General features: G+C 40.8%; 2 protein-coding genes across 12 annotated transcripts in view; one reads left to right on the plus strand and one right to left on the minus strand.

Moving 5' to 3' along the window:
* The window catches only part of LOC115656376 (putative ferric-chelate reductase 1), a 28,198-nt gene extending 20,065 nt beyond the window's left edge, over nt 1–8,133 (plus strand). For all 9 annotated transcript variants that reach the window (XM_030573003.1, XM_030573002.1, XM_030573004.1 and 6 more), the window contains 7 exons: nt 1,030–1,142; nt 1,474–1,560; nt 2,485–2,582; nt 2,811–2,869; nt 3,730–3,873; nt 6,068–6,129; nt 6,215–8,133. In XM_030573003.1, the coding sequence (XP_030428863.1) occupies nt 1,030–1,142; nt 1,474–1,560; nt 2,485–2,582; nt 2,811–2,869; nt 3,730–3,873; nt 6,068–6,129; nt 6,215–6,307 (656 nt within the window). In that variant the 3' untranslated portion in view covers nt 6,308–8,133. The remainder of the gene's footprint in view (nt 1–1,029; nt 1,143–1,473; nt 1,561–2,484; nt 2,583–2,810; nt 2,870–3,729; nt 3,874–6,067; nt 6,130–6,214) is intronic.
* Nucleotides 6,554–16,601, minus strand: part of PALMD (palmdelphin) — a 77,390-nt gene continuing 67,342 nt past the window's right edge. For all 3 annotated transcript variants that reach the window (XM_030573011.1, XM_030573014.1, XM_030573013.1), the window contains exon 9: nt 6,554–12,155. In XM_030573011.1, the coding sequence (XP_030428871.1) occupies nt 12,112–12,155 (44 nt within the window). In that variant the 3' untranslated portion in view covers nt 6,554–12,111. The remainder of the gene's footprint in view (nt 12,156–16,601) is intronic.

The following is a 16,601-nucleotide window of genomic DNA, read 5'->3' on the forward strand; positions in this document are numbered from 1 at the left end:
CCTGGGACCCCTTCTGTGGGGGGGAGGGTTGGTGGGGCTGGCAGGCTTCCTACCTGGCTTCAACCAGCATGTCCTTGCAGCTCCTAGGGTGGCACCATGCACTGCTCCTGCCACAAGCACCAGCTCTCATTGGTTGGGAATCGCAGCCAATGGGAGCTGGGGAAACAGCACCTGTGGATGTGGGCAGCATGTAGAGGTCCCTGCAGCTCCTAGGTGGAGGAGCCAGGGGGATGCTGGTGGGAGCCAGGAAGTTCCCCCAGGTAAGCACCACCCCAAACCCCTGCACACACTGAAACTACTGCTGCTGCTGGCCCAGGGTCTGCCTAGCTCAGCTGAAGAAGTCATGGGAAAGTCACAGAATCCATGAGTTCCGTGACCTCTGTGACAGTCGTGCAGCCTTAACCATGAGACACTCATCGGGTCATGGTTTGGAGCCTGAGCCAAAGCCCATTGAAGTTAATGAGTCTTTCTGATCACATTAATTGGTTTTGAAACAGGTCCATAAAGAGCTGAATGAAAATTCTTTCTGTCAAAGAAAGAAGACCTGTTTTGAATTAACTTTTAAACTTTTGCTACTAAAATCTAACTCAAGAATTCTCTGTGTAGGTACTCACCAAAAAACCTATGGTCAGCAGATGAAGCTGCTCATTACTGCCTCTGTTTTGACTTGTGCTATTGCACAGTGAACCGGCTCGTGGAGGCAGCAATAGACTGCCCTCTGGTTTGGAAGTGAAATCTATATCTTAGTGCATGTGCTTTCCCTGACCTGGCACCGATCTCTCTACAGTGCTATCCGTACAGATTAGTCCTATTATTGATTGGTCTCTGCTCCAAAAATAGATATAACATAGCAAGAGTACACCAACGTGTGAAGCATTTTTGAACCAAGTACCAGAAGGATTTGACCCTCTACTCTTACATTCTTCTAAAGTTATGTTTTTGAAGCTTATCCCCTGCAATATTTGGTCAGTTGTATTCATATCCAGTGTTGTAACCAAATTTTCACATGTGAATATTTTTCTCCTTCAGCTTCATTAATGTTTGTTGCATGGATGACTACAGTTAGTATTGGCGTTATTGTTGCCAGATTCTTCAAACCAGTTTGGCCTCATTCGTTGTTTGGGAAGGAGATTTGGTTCCAGGTGGGCAAAAAACTCTACGTAAAAGTTTAGCTGTATGTATTTGTATTAGTCTTTTATTACAAATAGATTAAAACACAAGAGACTGTCTTGCTCCTTAAACTGCATCTTTTTATTTCTTGACCTGGGGTGCCACAACAGGTCATAACTTTCATTTGGTTTTGCGAAGTACAATGAGTTCAGTTAGGTATTGTCTCCTATTTACAGTGGACTTTGTCTTTACTAGTAATCTCTGCTTGCCTGCCAATGTAATGCAAACTTTAACAGTTTCCTTTAAATACACTTCAAAATATATCGCCACTCCTTCATTTTAAATCTATTTGAATGTTCGTAGGTCCATCGTATGCTGATGTTGACAACAGTGCTTCTTACGAGCATCGCTTTTGTTCTTCCTTTTATATACAGAGGAGGCTGGAGTGAAGTGAGTAAAACCTTTTTGGGCTGCCTCTGAGATTTGAAGTCTGTATTGTTTCCCGGATAAATGTCATTTGAAGTATGAACAGTAGATTTTTTTTTTTTTTTTTTAATGTCCACGGCATAGGTAGTTTATTTAATTCCAAAGAAATTGCCATGAAAGTGGTTACCTCATTGCTGTGCTTGAGTGATCTCCTGATGACCAAGAAGTATAAATCAGGCATTTACCTTGTTTTCCTACTTACTACTACTTTCAATTGAAAAATTGCACTTGTCACCTTTTCTGGTTTTCCCCCTGTGTGAAAGACCTTGTTTAGAATTGTTATCCACTTTGAGTCCATCTTTTTTTCTAGTTTCATCACAGAAACTAGAGATGAAAAAGATTTATTAGGTCCTGAATCAATCTGCTGCTGCTTCCCCTCCCCGCATCCAGCTAATATAGTATTCTTCTCTGTGGTATAATTTTTCTAGTGCTTTATCTAGCCTAATTTTAAATGATGGATGGCAAAGCACTTCTCTTAAGAAAACTGTTCTATGTGTGATGATGGTAGTTGACCTCAAGTTCATCTCAACACTCAATCTGAATCTTCCTTTTCCTGTTTGTCTTTTGCTCTTAATTTTGTCACTGTGTTCCACTAGTTCTGTTTTTTCTCAAGCTGCCTTGTACACTATAAATACCAATTCAGTTTTAAATTAATTTAAAAACATATACACCAGGAGAAAAAAGTGCTTCTACTCATAGCCAAGACTTAGACCAAAAGGAACACTAGTAGCTGAGGATAGGGGCTTGGAATGCACCTGAAAGAAACAGTATTAAAATAAGGCTTTGCAATTGTGTACAGTTGTTCTTGACCTGTTCTTTGATCTGAATGATGCTTGCATTCTTTAGTATGAATGTCACCATATTAATAAAAAGGAATCCTTTGTTCAGTGGGCAGGATTTCACCCATACCTTGGCTGTACCGTGATGGCTCTGGCAATCTTTCAACCTCTGATGGCAGGTTTCAGACCACCTCCTCATGCACCAAGGTACACTGTTATTTACACTTCTTAAAATGTCGTAATGTACGTCTCCAGGAGATTACGCCGATAGCATACAAAACAAGTGTTAAACATGTTTCATACAGATACAAACTTTTTTTTCTATTTTTTCAAGATAACGTGGCATATTTAAGGATCTTTTTTTAACCTTTGGAAGATTTTCATATTGACAACTAAATTACTTGATATAACACTGATTATTTTTTCTTCTTGTAGAAGGCAAGTATTTAACTGGGTTCACTGGAGTACTGGCACAACAGCTAGAATACTAGCTGGTGAGTAATTGTAATCCTGTCTAGGCATATCTAGTGTACCTCATTGTTTATAGCCCATTTGTAACTTGCTTAGGCATCTTGAGATATGTTGGTATTGCAGAAATGGAGTGGTGGTTGAACACTAGTTACTCAAACATGGATCTTAATGTCGATGACTACTTCAATCTCGTTAATCACCAAAATGAACTTAGAATAAGGGGTTTTGTCTGTATGGGCTAAACAAACCAGACTTAACCCTGTACAATAGCAAGGGTAAGCAACAACCAGGCAAATGTTTACAGGCTTGCTTGTGTATTCAAAGCTCCTCTTCTTTCCCTAAGTCTCCACCTATCAATATGGAGTACTGGGACCCCTTATGTGACTTTCTTGTCTTTGGGGACTTTGGTGGCCCATCTCCTACATGATGCACTTCTCTCTCATCTCATCTTATAGTTTTTGGGGGGAACCATTTGTTTTGGGGTTTGTTGGTTTGTTGTTTTTAAAGTGTGTATAGTCACCAGAATTTTCAAATCAGTGGCAGTCCTCCATTTATTTGGAGGAATTTGTTACCATTGTGGCTGTGTATCACATCATTGTCCTTTTAAACCTCTTTTTAGATTGTAAACATGCTAATCTATGTAGTAAAGTAGCTCTGGACTCTGAGGTTATTTCATAGGATCAATGTATAACAAGGATCATGGTTATCCGGAGCCATACAGTTAGAGATAGTTGGATGTGGTTTTTCACTCTTAAGCCTCTATAAGTATATTTTAACTCTTGATAACCATTCACCCACTAAGCCATAAGTTTGTGTTACTTTGTCTTAGGGACAGTACTTCTCAATGTTTCTTTTCACATCTTTAAACTGACTGTTTTAACAGTGGTGACTATGTTCCTGGGAATGGACCTACCAGCACTCAACCTTCCAGATCCATGGGACACTTATACAATGATTGGATTTGTAGCTTGGCATGTCAGTATCGATATTCTCCTGGAGATACATAGCTACTGTCTCATTCGCAAAGGTACAAACCAAACAATATGACTACGGTCACTGCTTTGCTTGCCAGGTAGTGCAAAATAGGACTTCCCAGGTGAAATGCAAAAACTTGGATAATTTAGTTCACTTAGTTAAGAGGCTTAAACAAGTCTCTAATTTTGTGCTTGCAAATATCCAAAATCACCTAAATGAGCAGATATGTGAAATAAATGCATGGATGACTACTTTTGAAAACCATAAATGAATTGTGACACTTTTGGTTAGACTTTCCTGGCTATAAGTGCAGGTACATTTTTGAATTGGCCCCTTTGTCATGAAATCCCAAAACTTAGTGCCAGAGCGTCATGTGAATCTCTAAAATGTACACAAAAAATCTTCTTTTTGTGTTCAGGGAAAGTCAAGCTTAGTGTGGGAGTGAACTCAGTCCTTTGAAACTAGGTAGGAAAGCAGGTACTGTCGCTTGAGATTAAACCATTACTGTAACTAGCTGTGGCTGCCTGCTTATGAACAGACTGGTCTACAGCAGAGGACCTTAAGCACAAACACTATTTGAGCAAAAATGGGTAACTCATTAGCTGCTAAATACCAGCCGGCCCCATTGAAGCCTGAGAGAGTTTTGAAGTTAATTTCAGTAAGGCCTAGGATTTCATCCCAAGTTCTTATCTTCACTTTGGTCAGTATCTCACCAGAAGTCAAGATTACACACACAGTTAAATAAACCACTGCATAGTTGTCAAGAAGGATGGAGAGCAGTGGTTATAATCGGGGTGAAAATAATATTAAATACTTACCTGGAAGGAGCAGGGCCTCAGGTAGAAGGGGCAGAGCTGGAGGGGTCAGCCTCCCCCAGCCAGCCCATCCATGCTGCCTGGCCTGTGCTGCCTGGGGCTCCGGCAGCAATTTAAAAGGGCTTGGAGCTTCAGCTGCTGCTGTGGTGGCGGCCGGGAACCACAGGCCCTTTTTAAAATTGCTGATCCTGGGGCAGCTGCCCCTCCTTGCTCAGTGGCCCTGCCGGTACGGGTTGGTACCAGCCTACTTTCACCCCTGGTTGCAGTAAACAGGAAGGGTGATACTTACTTACTAATAAAATAGAATGAAGAGAAGAGACCAATTTAGTTATTATGCGGAGAAGTGGGAGGAGTTAGATGCTGCCTATACATGAAGGGAGAAGAACTGGGTGACGGTCTGGTTACTCAAGCCAGTAACCAGAGAGATAGCAGCATCAAGTGGCTCAAAATGGGGGGGAGGGAAGAGGGGGACAGAGGATTTTTGGAGGAAAGAGGAGTTAAATTCCAGCTGACTATGAGAAATCCAGGAGACAATGTAGAAATCCTAATCAAATTGTCCTTTTCAGCAGTGGCTCTCAACCTTTCCAGACGACTGTACCCCTTTCAGGAGTCTGTTTGTCTTGCATACCTCACGTTTCACCTCACTTGGTTACAAAATCGGACATAAAAATGCAAGTGTCACAGCACGCTATTACTGAAAATTGTGTACTTCCATATTTTTACCATATAATTATAAAATAAATCAATTGGAATATACATATTGTACTTACATTTCAGCATATAGTACATAGAGCAGTATAAAGAAATCATAATCTGTATGAAATTTTTTATTTATGCTGATTTCGTGGTGCTTTTTATATAGCCTCTTGTAAAACCTAGGCAAATGTTTAGATGAGTCGATGTATTGCCTAGAACTATGGTTCTCAAACTAGGGTCACCACTTGTTCAGGGAAAGCCCCTGGCGGGCCGAGCCAGTTTGTTTTACCTGCCACATCCGCAGGTTTGGCCGATTGCAGCTCCCAGTGGCCATGGTTTGCTGTTCCGGGCCAATGGGAGCTGCCGAGGGAGGTACTGGCCCCCACTTCCCTAGTTTGAGAACCACTGGCCTAGAAGACCTCTGCATACCCCTGGTTGAGAACCACTGCTCTTTAGCATTGAAAAGACAAAACACTGAGAGTGTCCTTTTATGCTTCTGGCATGCTCTTCCAAATTTTCATTAACTTTCTATCCTTATTTCTACTTAACTGTGAACACTGAAGTATAGGCCATGAGAGGATGCATTGCATGAGGCTTTTTCAGTGGTGTTTCTGAACTGCTGTAGAGACACCTGTTGATCAGGCGTAATCAGCCATTAGCCAGAAAGAAGCATATGTGAAACATTGCATCTCTTCTTATCAAGTACAAGGCTAACCATATGTTTTGGTTTTACAGTTGAAGTGATTGATGAAGATAGAATACAAATTCTTCAGTCACTTACATCAGCAGAGGCAGAGGCAAGTTGCTACCTTGTAAAGAAAAGCACATACTGTGAAATACTTTCCAACACGGTAATTGTGAAATGTGTATTTTATCTTACAGGGTCATACATTTAAAGAGATGGTATTAACCATCTACATCTGTGGAAATATAGCATTCCTTATTACCTTCCTGGCAGCAATCCACCAACTATGAATTTCTGGCAAGGACATTAGATGTTGAGCAGTTGCAGTGAAATCAAGAGTGAAGCACCACTCAAGGAATTTTTACAGATACCAGTGTTGCCTCAATATCTTCCTGAAGTTATACTTGAAGAATAATTGTGTGTGATGATAATCCATCTGTCTGTGCTCTCATGATCATCAACAGAGAGAATGTATGTTTAGATTCTAAAGACTGATCCTGCAGTCTGGCCCAAACTCTCTCTTTTTTTTTTTTTTTTTTTTTTATGGGAGTGTTTTCCGAATAAGGACTGCAGTAACTTTATTAACCCAGTAACTTAACTTCTTGTTTTGAATTGTGTAGACTGAGACGGTATAATTATAACTACTGGTTGGTTTGGGTGGAAATCACTGTTTTGAACTTTTTGTTGTCATTCTCTGTACCTACATGTGCATTATTTGGAATACTGAATAGACGAGTCCTAAATCTGCTTGTCATATAGTTCAGTTTACCATGTTGCTTAATGAATAATGTACTGCCTAAATGGCTCTTATTTAAAGTATGTGACGTTTGTATTGTGCACTCCAAAAATCTGTGCTCAGAATGATTGTCACAAACAGTAGCTGATGCGTCAAAGACTACATTACATTGGCATATTTCTCTGCAATTAAATGCAAAACCTACATTTTCTGCTCTAAGAGCAGTTCCATATACCACACAAACTGGGCTGAGCTTCAGTCCTGTAACTTTGTCATTACTTGCATCAGTCACAAGATTTAAAAAAAATCTTTAGAATATAAAGAGAAGACTCACTGCAAACTCTTTATGAGAAACTTTTAGTGAAACTATGCTGCAATGTGTCTACATAGTCATAGTGTCTTCTGGCCACTTAAGTCAAAATATCTCTTCCATCCCTTTGTGGTTAAACATGGTACTGTTAGAAATGTGGAGTTTCCTTGACCTCCTGGTTAACCTGATAGAAGCTGCTTTCCCACAGCTCTTTTTGAATTAGCATGTCCATCCAACAGGAGAATGACCTTTTTGCTTCATGTGCACAGGAATATTAGAGACTGTGTGGGGGGAGGGGGGGTTGTGCCTCTCCCTACTTTGAGCAGTAAGGGATTCCTGTAAGCAATATTGGCTAGATAAAAGCAACTCTCCCCACTTCTTGTTTTAAATTGTTTGTTTTGGTTTTTGTTTTGTGGGTTTGTCTAGGGGTGGCAGTAGCTCTGCCAACTTTATAGTCAAAGTGTTCGATAAGCAGTGTTTTACTAGTGTATAACTGCAATAGTACCCCCCTATGAACCCTGAACAGCTTCCGTTCATGCTTTATTCTAGCTCCTGATGTTTCAAAGCATAAAGATCTAGGTATGTTATAACAGAATATTTTGCTAACCAGGGAATACCTGACTAGCTGTGATGGGGTGAGATCTGGGATGAAGAAAGATATATGAAACCGGACCTATCCACCCTCCACTCTCTCTTAGCAAGCATGATGTAGCTGTGGCATTTGTCATAGATAGGGATTAAGTGGTGGCTACCGATTTTTGTCTCCTGTATAACCCATCTGTACACCTTCCATCGGGTACCTACTAATGTAGTTGGTTAAATGAGCAGCTCAGTGGAGGGCTATGGGCTCAGGCTGTTTAGTTCTGGAGGAGCCAAGAAGAAAAAAATCTTGAACCATCTTAACATGTGTTTCAGCCCCAACTGTTGATCGGTAACCTCATGGGCAGCAATGATAGCCTTCATGTGCGTGTAGGAATGGGAAAGAACCACCACCAGCAGAAAGGAGGGAGTGGGGCAACCAAAAAACAAACAAACAAAAACAAGCAAAAAGAGGAAGTACTTACCAAAAACTCTAGGTGTGGATACAGAAGGAAAGAAATGGCAGGAACTATACTGAGATATGAGTTTGGAAATCCCCATATTCTATTGCGATCGATTCCCAATCTCAGGAGCCTGGGGACCACTGGTACCCTACTGTCATATGAGCAGATCAGATCTAAAGTCACTAGGGACTCTGCATACAAATGTATTTCTTTACAGGAGAGGAAAAAAAAACTGACAAACCAGACATTTCACTGGCCTCTGGGTTTTTATTCTTGTTTAATTATCAGGGTTGAGTTCTTTTGCATGACTTTTACACTGATAGCTGTATGTGCCGCGTACTCCGATACCTCAAACATTGTCCGTTCTGTCATGGAAATGTGAACACAGTCTTGATTGTTTTTTTTTCTTTGTTTTAAAGAACATTAATATAAGTACTTTTGAAATTAAAGTTTCTCTTGTCTTTTTAGTGGGATAAAGACACTTCAAAATATTGTGTAAGATTTCTTTTCTACAAAAGAAAACCTATTCAACTTTTAAACCTTAAAGATCTGTTTCTTTTTTTATTAATCTCTTGCACTACTGGCTTTTCCCAAAAGGGCTTCCAGGGATTGCTGCTCATGTCACCTTCCCAGATGATGATGATAGTGAGACTAACTTGCTAGTCTCAGAAGAGAGAAAAAGTAACTGGATCCTTCTGCTAACAGTTATCGCTTGGTGCTCCTTGTTTAAAGTCTCTGCACAATGGGCCTGACCAACACCCAGTGAAGATAGTAGTTTTTGAATTAATGACAATGGGTGTTGGACCAGGCTCAGCACAAATAGGAGTACAAAACACTACTCAGGTATGTTTTCTGGAGCTTGCCCCCCTTTCCTCTTTTTTATAACTCTGTTTAAAGACTGATGGACCATCCCATGGCAGCAGGTTTATTTCCAGAGCCATTGAGAGCTACTAGTATTCCTTTCCAGTCATTTGGTAATATAGCTTTAAATAAAGGCAGGTGAATTATTGTTGGGCTGTATCTTTAAGGCTATATCTTGCTATTAAAATACATTCGATCAAAATAACTAATTCTATGGGACTGATTTTGATCATGACACAATCAAAACTCCCAGCTGAAGTCCAGGGGAATTTTGCCTGTGTAAGGGAGCATAGAATTAGGCATACTGATTTTTTTACTTCCTCAATGCCATCATTTCATGTTTAATATACTATATTACTTTACTACCAGCATCAAATCCTGCTTCCTTACTCCTGTGCGAAATCCAATTGATTTCAGTGGGACTACTGTAATGAAGTGAGCAGAACCCCTTCCTTCCAACTCATTATGACACAAGATGTAATTAATCACTAGAATAGTTTCATTCTGGTAATGCATTTCTCCTTTAAAGCCATATTCTGGTTCCACTTACATTGTGTGATTGATGTTAACAGAACTGTTCCCATGAGTTAAGGTTTAAGGATCAGGGCTTTGGTTAGAAGTCATTTCTTCTGTAATCTGTTATGCTGAAGTTCTGTCACCCTCCAGTATTCCCAAAGAGGAAACCAAGGATTCCGAGGTGCAGTGTAAACTCACTCGTGGGCCAAATCTTGTTCCCAATGAAGTCAATAGGACCAGAGTTTGCTCCTTAATGCAAAACTCCTTTTGCTGAAGCAGTATTTCACCCTGATCTACTTTAGAGGAAAAATGAAGTGGTGAAATTACCCACAAGTGATGCTATAAAGGTGCTGGAGACTGTCAATTCTCTTGACAATGAAAACTGTTTAACAGAACTTTAATTTAAAATTATATGCAGTGGTAGCTTGTACAGTGCACTTTAAGGAAAAGATTTCTTCCTCCCAGTCACTGTGACTTCCTGCATTGTTGCTACCTTTTTTTTCTTGCAAAAAAGTACCAGCTGGAGAAAATGTATTTAAAATTACTCCATATTTCCTCTTCCTCTTTGGATTTGAAGCTATCAGGGATACATAAGTAGACAAAGTTTGTTTTGTCCTCTTTCCTGCTCACTTCAGCTTTTGTGACACTATGTGGCGCTCTTGTTCAAATAACATGAAGTCAGGTGGTTGGGGTTTTGTTTCTCCCTCTCCAATTTTTAGAACTGTAAATGTGGGGGGCCAAGGTGTGGGAGATTATGTACAAAAGACAGTCAATAAAAAGAAATTGGCCTGAAGAAGCTGCTTATAATATCAAAATATTAGATAATTGGGTGAATAAATTGAATGTATTTCACAGATATTCATAGTGAAACTGGCCTTTACAAAGGGGTCATGCGACTGGTTTACAGAGTTTGTTTTCACTTGTACAACTTCACTAGGGTTACGTTCCAAAAGTCTTTATTTAGTGGTGGTGTAGCAAGGAAAATCCGAGTCTTTTAATGCTTCCCTCCCCCCAGTGCCCTTCAGTTTAGTGATGCACTGAGAAGTCACTGTAAAAACTGTGCTACCGCTGAAAAATTAATGCTGGTGATTGTTTTGCTAATGATAGTCTGGCCACAGGTATTGAGGGTGTAGGGGAAGCATATGTCCCCCAGCTGTGGCAGCACAGGCAGCCTGAGATTAGGGCATTGCTTGAATTCATCAGAAATGCATGGTACAATGTTTATGTTGACCGACTTTTGGATCAAGTCAGAAATATATTTAAATTGGGCATTAATACTGGAGCACTTTCCTTACATTGTGGGGAAAATACTTAACTACAGTACTTAATATACAGAGAAAGGAAGGGACTCCATCTTCTTAGGATGGAAATGCCTGAGAGAGAGCAAATGTGGTACTAGAAGAACAGGGTGGTCAGATTAGAGGGAGAAAACAGACAAAAGGGAAAAGCAAAGTAATACGAGAACGGAAGATTACTAAAGGTGCATTGTTTTCTCTCCTTCCAAGTGGAAAAGAACTGCCACCCAACAGTTTAAACCTTATACAGTTTTATTTGTCCATTTTCCTGCATTTGGCCAAGTTCTAACATTTGAGATTTTGCAGCCCTACATGTTAAATGCGGGTGTGTGTATCTCAGAAGGTGTCTGTGTCAGGTATGATGACAGCTCACTGGATGGGGGGGCAGCAGGGGAGCTAAATAACCAGACTCGTGCTTGCCAAGCACAACAGGGTGCTTTTGTGTGAGTTGCACCTAAGTCTAGCACCAGATTCTGCACTAGCTATTGCCTGCTCACTGGCTGTGTAGGAGTACAGCTATGGAATACCCACCCACAGCCGGCACAATGACACAGTTACCACCTCATGAGAGAGAATTTGGATTTGCTTTTACATCCCTGCTGGGTTGCAGCTGGCTTGAGAGAGCCTCCTGATAGGAAGCTACAGTCTGAATTGTAATTATTGATGAAAACATTTTTTGAGCCAAGTCCTCAGCTGTTGTCAGTTGCTACCAATCCATCGGTGTCCAGTGGTGCTACATCCATTTATGCTATGGGAATCTCTCTGCATATTTACATTCCATCATATTTCTACTTTAAATAGCTGCTTTTTTAACATTAACTTAATAAACTTTCACTAGAAATACATTGCAATAGCATCTTCAATTAGGTTGGTTCACTTTCAAGTGTGTGCACATGTCCTTGAAAATTGAATACTGGAATTTCCTCAGGGGGTGTTTAATTGCTTATCCGTGCTGTACTCCATGGCAACTGTTATTCTTTAGTGTGTGTGTACATGCGCGCACGCTCGTTTTAGGGCCAAAGTTGACAGTTTCTTATGTGGGCAAATTTCCTATTGACATCAGTAGTAGTTTTATTTAGGTGTAAGGACTCCAGGGTTTGGGTTGCGCTGTTTATCTATGCAGATGCCCCCCTATGTCTGGGGAGAATCCTAGTGAAGTCACTGGATCTCTGCAGAGGGACAGGGCTGCATATGTGTAATATGTAATTCACATTTACATTTTAGAATAAGCAAAACATTAAGGTCCAGAAAAAACAGCCGAAAAGGAAGTCTTGACTTTATTCTCTTTTGATTAACAAAGCCTAAAAATTTTAGCTCCATGTCATTCCAACTGTTAAATGACCTTTTTCCCCAGCTTTGCCATTCTCATCCTCAGAGCTGTGGATAGAAGAGAACAGAAAACCTCAGTGAATAATATGATTAGCTTTCTGCTTCTGAATCTAATCTCCTTGTTTAGAATAAGGAAGAATGCACTTACCTGAATGGTTAGATCCAACAGACTAAGCATTATTTTAGTATTATAGAAATTAGTAGAATGGATTAGTACTGGTAACTTCACAGCATAGACAGAATGGATTCATTTTCTGTAAACACTTTTAGGAGATAAGTGGACTAAATTTCAAAGCTTTATTTATTTATTTATTTATTTATTTTATTTTTTGCTTTAATGCACAGCAAACAGCTGGTATGGTTCTTGATTGGATAGGTGACCAGTTTAAAAGAAAACGTGTAATTAAACTAAACTTTGTTTATGGCCTTCACTTAGTGATTTAGTTTAAAATAGGACTGATTAATTGCTGTTAACTCACACAATTAACTCATTAATCACACAATTGCGATTAATTGTGATTTTAATTGCCCTGTTAAACAATAGAATACCAACTGCCATGTATTAAAATTGTAGATATTTTTCTACATTTCAAAATATAGAATTCAATTACAACACACTACACTGGTCACTTTATATTTTTGATTACAAATATTTGTACTGTAAAATGGTAAGAGTTTCTTTTTACCTCATACAAGTACTGTAGTGCAACCTCTTTATCATGAAAGTGTAACTTACAAATGTAGATTTTTGTTGTTGTTACATAACTGCACTTAAAAACAAAACAATGCAAAACTTTAGAGCCTACAAGTCCACTCAGTCCTACTTCTTGTGAAGCCAATCACAAAGAGGAAACAAATTTGTTTACATTTATGGGGAGGGGCTGCTGCCCACTTCTTATTTACAATGTCACCAGAAAGTGAGAAGAGGTGTCCATGTGGGACTCTTGTAGCCAGCACTGCAAGGTATTTACATGCCAGATATACTAAACATTCATATGCCCCTTCATTCTTCGGACACTATTCCAGAGGACATGCTTCCATGCTGATGATGCTCATTTAAAAAAAAAAAGTGTTTAATTTGTGACTGAACTCCTCTGGGGAGAATTGTATGTGTCTCTGGTTCTGTTTTACCTGCATTCTGCCATATATTTCACGTTATGGTGGTCTCTGATGATGACTCAGCATGTTGTTCGTTTTAAGAACATTTTCACTGCAGAACTGACAAAATGCAAAGGAGGTACCAATGTGAGATTTCTAAAAATAGCTACAGCACTCGAGCCAAGGTTTTTAAGAATCTGAAGTGCTTTCCAAAATCTGAGAGGCATGGAAAGTGGAGCATGATTTCAGAAGTCTTAAAAGAGCAACACTCCAATGTGGACCTGAACCACTAAAAAAGAAAATCAACCTTCTGCTGGTGGCATTTGACTCAGATGATGATAATGACCATGCATCAGTCTGCACTGCTTTGGATTGTTATCGAGCAGAACTTGTTATCAGCTTGGATGTAAATATCTTGCTAGGCTGGCTACAACAGTGCCATGTGAATGCCTGTTATCACTTTCAGGTGACACTGTGAACAAGAAGCAGACAGCATTATCTCCTGCAAATTGTAACCAAACTTGTTTGTCTGAGTGATTGGCTGAACAAGAAATAGGACTGAGTGGACTTGTAGGCTCTAAAGTTTTACATTGTTTTGTTTTTGAGTGCAGTTATTTTTTGTACATAATTCTACATTTGTAAGTTCAACTTTCATAATAAAGTGATTGCACTAAACTACTTGCATTAAGTGAATTGAAAAGTACTATTTGTTTTTTACAGTACAAATATTTGTAATCAGAAATAAATATAAAATGAGCACTGTATACTTTGTATTTTGTGCTGAAATTAATATATTTGGAGATGTAGAGAAAATCCAAAAATATTTTAAATAAATGGTATTGTTTAACAGCGCAATTAATTGCAATTATTATTTTTAATCGCTTGACAGCCCTAGTTTAAACACTTAGAAGCCTCTCTGTTTCTTTTGGATTAACATATGTAAAAGATTTGATTGCTGCCCCACTCCTACTCCACTGTGAACGGAATGTCACAATCTTACTCCAAGTTCAATTTGTCATGGTAATGTAGTTTCTCTAAGTACTAAGGGCCTAATTACAATTGTGACTGGAGCGCTGTAACTAATTTCAGAGGGAAACACAGGTGATTAAATATTAAGGTTCTTTCTAAAACAATGATATACAACTTTATTTGAAGAAAATTTCTGTAGTAAAAAGGCTAGTCACAGATTTTTTTCCCTCCCCCCCCCCCCTTGCCTAGCTCTGTCTACTGCAAGATAAGTGGGGTTGAGGATTTAGTCATCTGTTATCTGACTTATAAGGCTCAACAAGTGTCCTTGGGGAGCCCCTGAGTGTACATATTAAACTTGAAAGTTATTGCTAGTCATAGGTTACACTTTACATCTATGGGGAAAACCTGCTCAGCAGACCACAGTGTGGATTAGGCTTTGGGGAAGCCAAAGTCCGAAGGCTCTGTGGCTACCACCTTCAGATCAAGGAATTTTGGATGATGAATCCTATCATGGTTTGGAAGAATGATCAGTTAAGCACTTGATTTAAAAATGTAATTTGACTACCTGGATGTGCATTGCCCCTTGCTTTACAGAAATAGTGTAGAACACATTTTTTCTTCTCTATTGAGTTTTTATTGCATACTGTTTTCCTCTACATGAATGTAGTTGCACGTCAGTTGTTTCCCCTTCACAACAAAGTAATAAGTAAGGAAAACATTAGTTCATCCACTCCAATTCCCTGCCAGAAGGCCCAGACTTTCACCACTTCTCCTGATAGAATATTCTACCACCCTATTAAAGGTCACTGGTAGGAGATTTTCCTGCTATTCAGCCTAAATATTTCCTTTGTTTCATCCCCTTCCTCCTAGTTTGTGTGACCCTAAGTGCATGGGTGTCAGGTTTGTATCATTTTTGGTGGTGCCCAGAACATCTCCAAGTAGACCTGTCCCATCCATAGGATAGACTGGGACAACCGCTCTGTGCTTCAAGGGGATGTGGGATCCAGGCAGAGACATCCCATCCCTAGGATGGACTGGGGCAGCTGCCCTGGACCCTGCATTTCAGGAAGATGTGGGGTCCAGGGTGGTCTGGTGCTGGCAACAGCAAGCAACCTGGCCACAGCCTGCCCCACTCCACCCCGCTGGCTCCCAGCATCGCTCAAGGTAGGGTGCTTGGGAAAGGGGTGGAGTAGGGGTGGACTGGGGCCAGGTCACTCGCTGCTGCTGGTGCCAGGCCCCCTGCTTAGTCCCCAGGCTGCCCTAGACCCAGAGCTGATCCATCCATAGGATGTACTGGGGCAACTGCCCTGGGCCCCATACTTTGAGGGGGCCCATGCTTCAGGGGGATGCTGGGTCCAGGGGGGCCTGACACCAGCTGCAGTGAGCAACCCAGCCCCAACTTGCCCCGCCCTGTCCACACTCCACTCCTTCCCCCAAGTTCCTGCCCTGCCTCTTTCCAGTTTGCGCCCTCCCTTCCCCGAGTGACACCAGGAGCCAGCAGGGCAGGCTGGGGCCGGGTCACTTGCTGTTACCAGTACCAGGCCCCCTGCTAATCCCCCAGGCTGCCCAGGAGCTTGAGTCCCCCTGAAGCATGGGACCCCCCCAAAGCACTGTAAGCCCAAACATTGGTGGAGCCAGGCCCATGTTCCTAAATATTGATGGAGCATAGGCACCATGAGCCCATACAACTCACCACCTATGCCTAAGTGCTTTGCCTCTCCCTGAGTGATGTTTGGCTTACGCAAACATTTGTAGACCCTAATTCACATGCTGGAAGTAAAATGAAATGTTCTAGTACATTTTTTTTTTAAATTTGAAGTTGTAATCCTAGGGCTAGACCCTATGGAAGCAGTAGCCTGCAACTGTACCTTGGTGTCCTGAGTACACCACCATTCTCAGGGAGATGGCTTCCAGGTGAAAAGGGGAGGAGTTTGTTCTGCAATTCTAGTACTGCATGGGGATGTGTAGGAAACTCTGGTTCAAACCCATGGATCCCCATATACAAAGGCAAAGAACATGGCTCATGTGCCTTGGAGCTGACCCTGACTACACTGAGGATGGAATGGAGGTTAAGGATAACCTAGGCATGGTCCAACATCTAAACAAGTACTTTGCCTCAGTTTTTAATAAGACTAGTGAGGAATCTAGCGATGATGGAGGGATGATAAACGGGAATGTGGATATGGAAGTGGATATTACCGCAACTGAGGTAGAGGCCGTACTTGAACAGCTCAATGGAACGAAGTCGGAGGGCCCAGACAATCTCCATCCGAGGATGTTAAAGGAACTGGCGCGTGAAATTGCGAGCCCGTTAGCGAGAATTTTTAAGCAATCGATAAACTCGGGGGTTGTGCCGTATGACTGGAGGATTGCTAATGTAGTTCCTATTTTTAAGAAAGGGAATAAAAGTGATCCGGGTAATTATAG

The sequence above is a fragment of the Gopherus evgoodei genome, chromosome 8 (assembly GCF_007399415.2).
Source record: "Gopherus evgoodei ecotype Sinaloan lineage chromosome 8, rGopEvg1_v1.p, whole genome shotgun sequence".
Lineage (NCBI taxonomy): Eukaryota > Metazoa > Chordata > Testudines > Testudinidae > Gopherus > Gopherus evgoodei.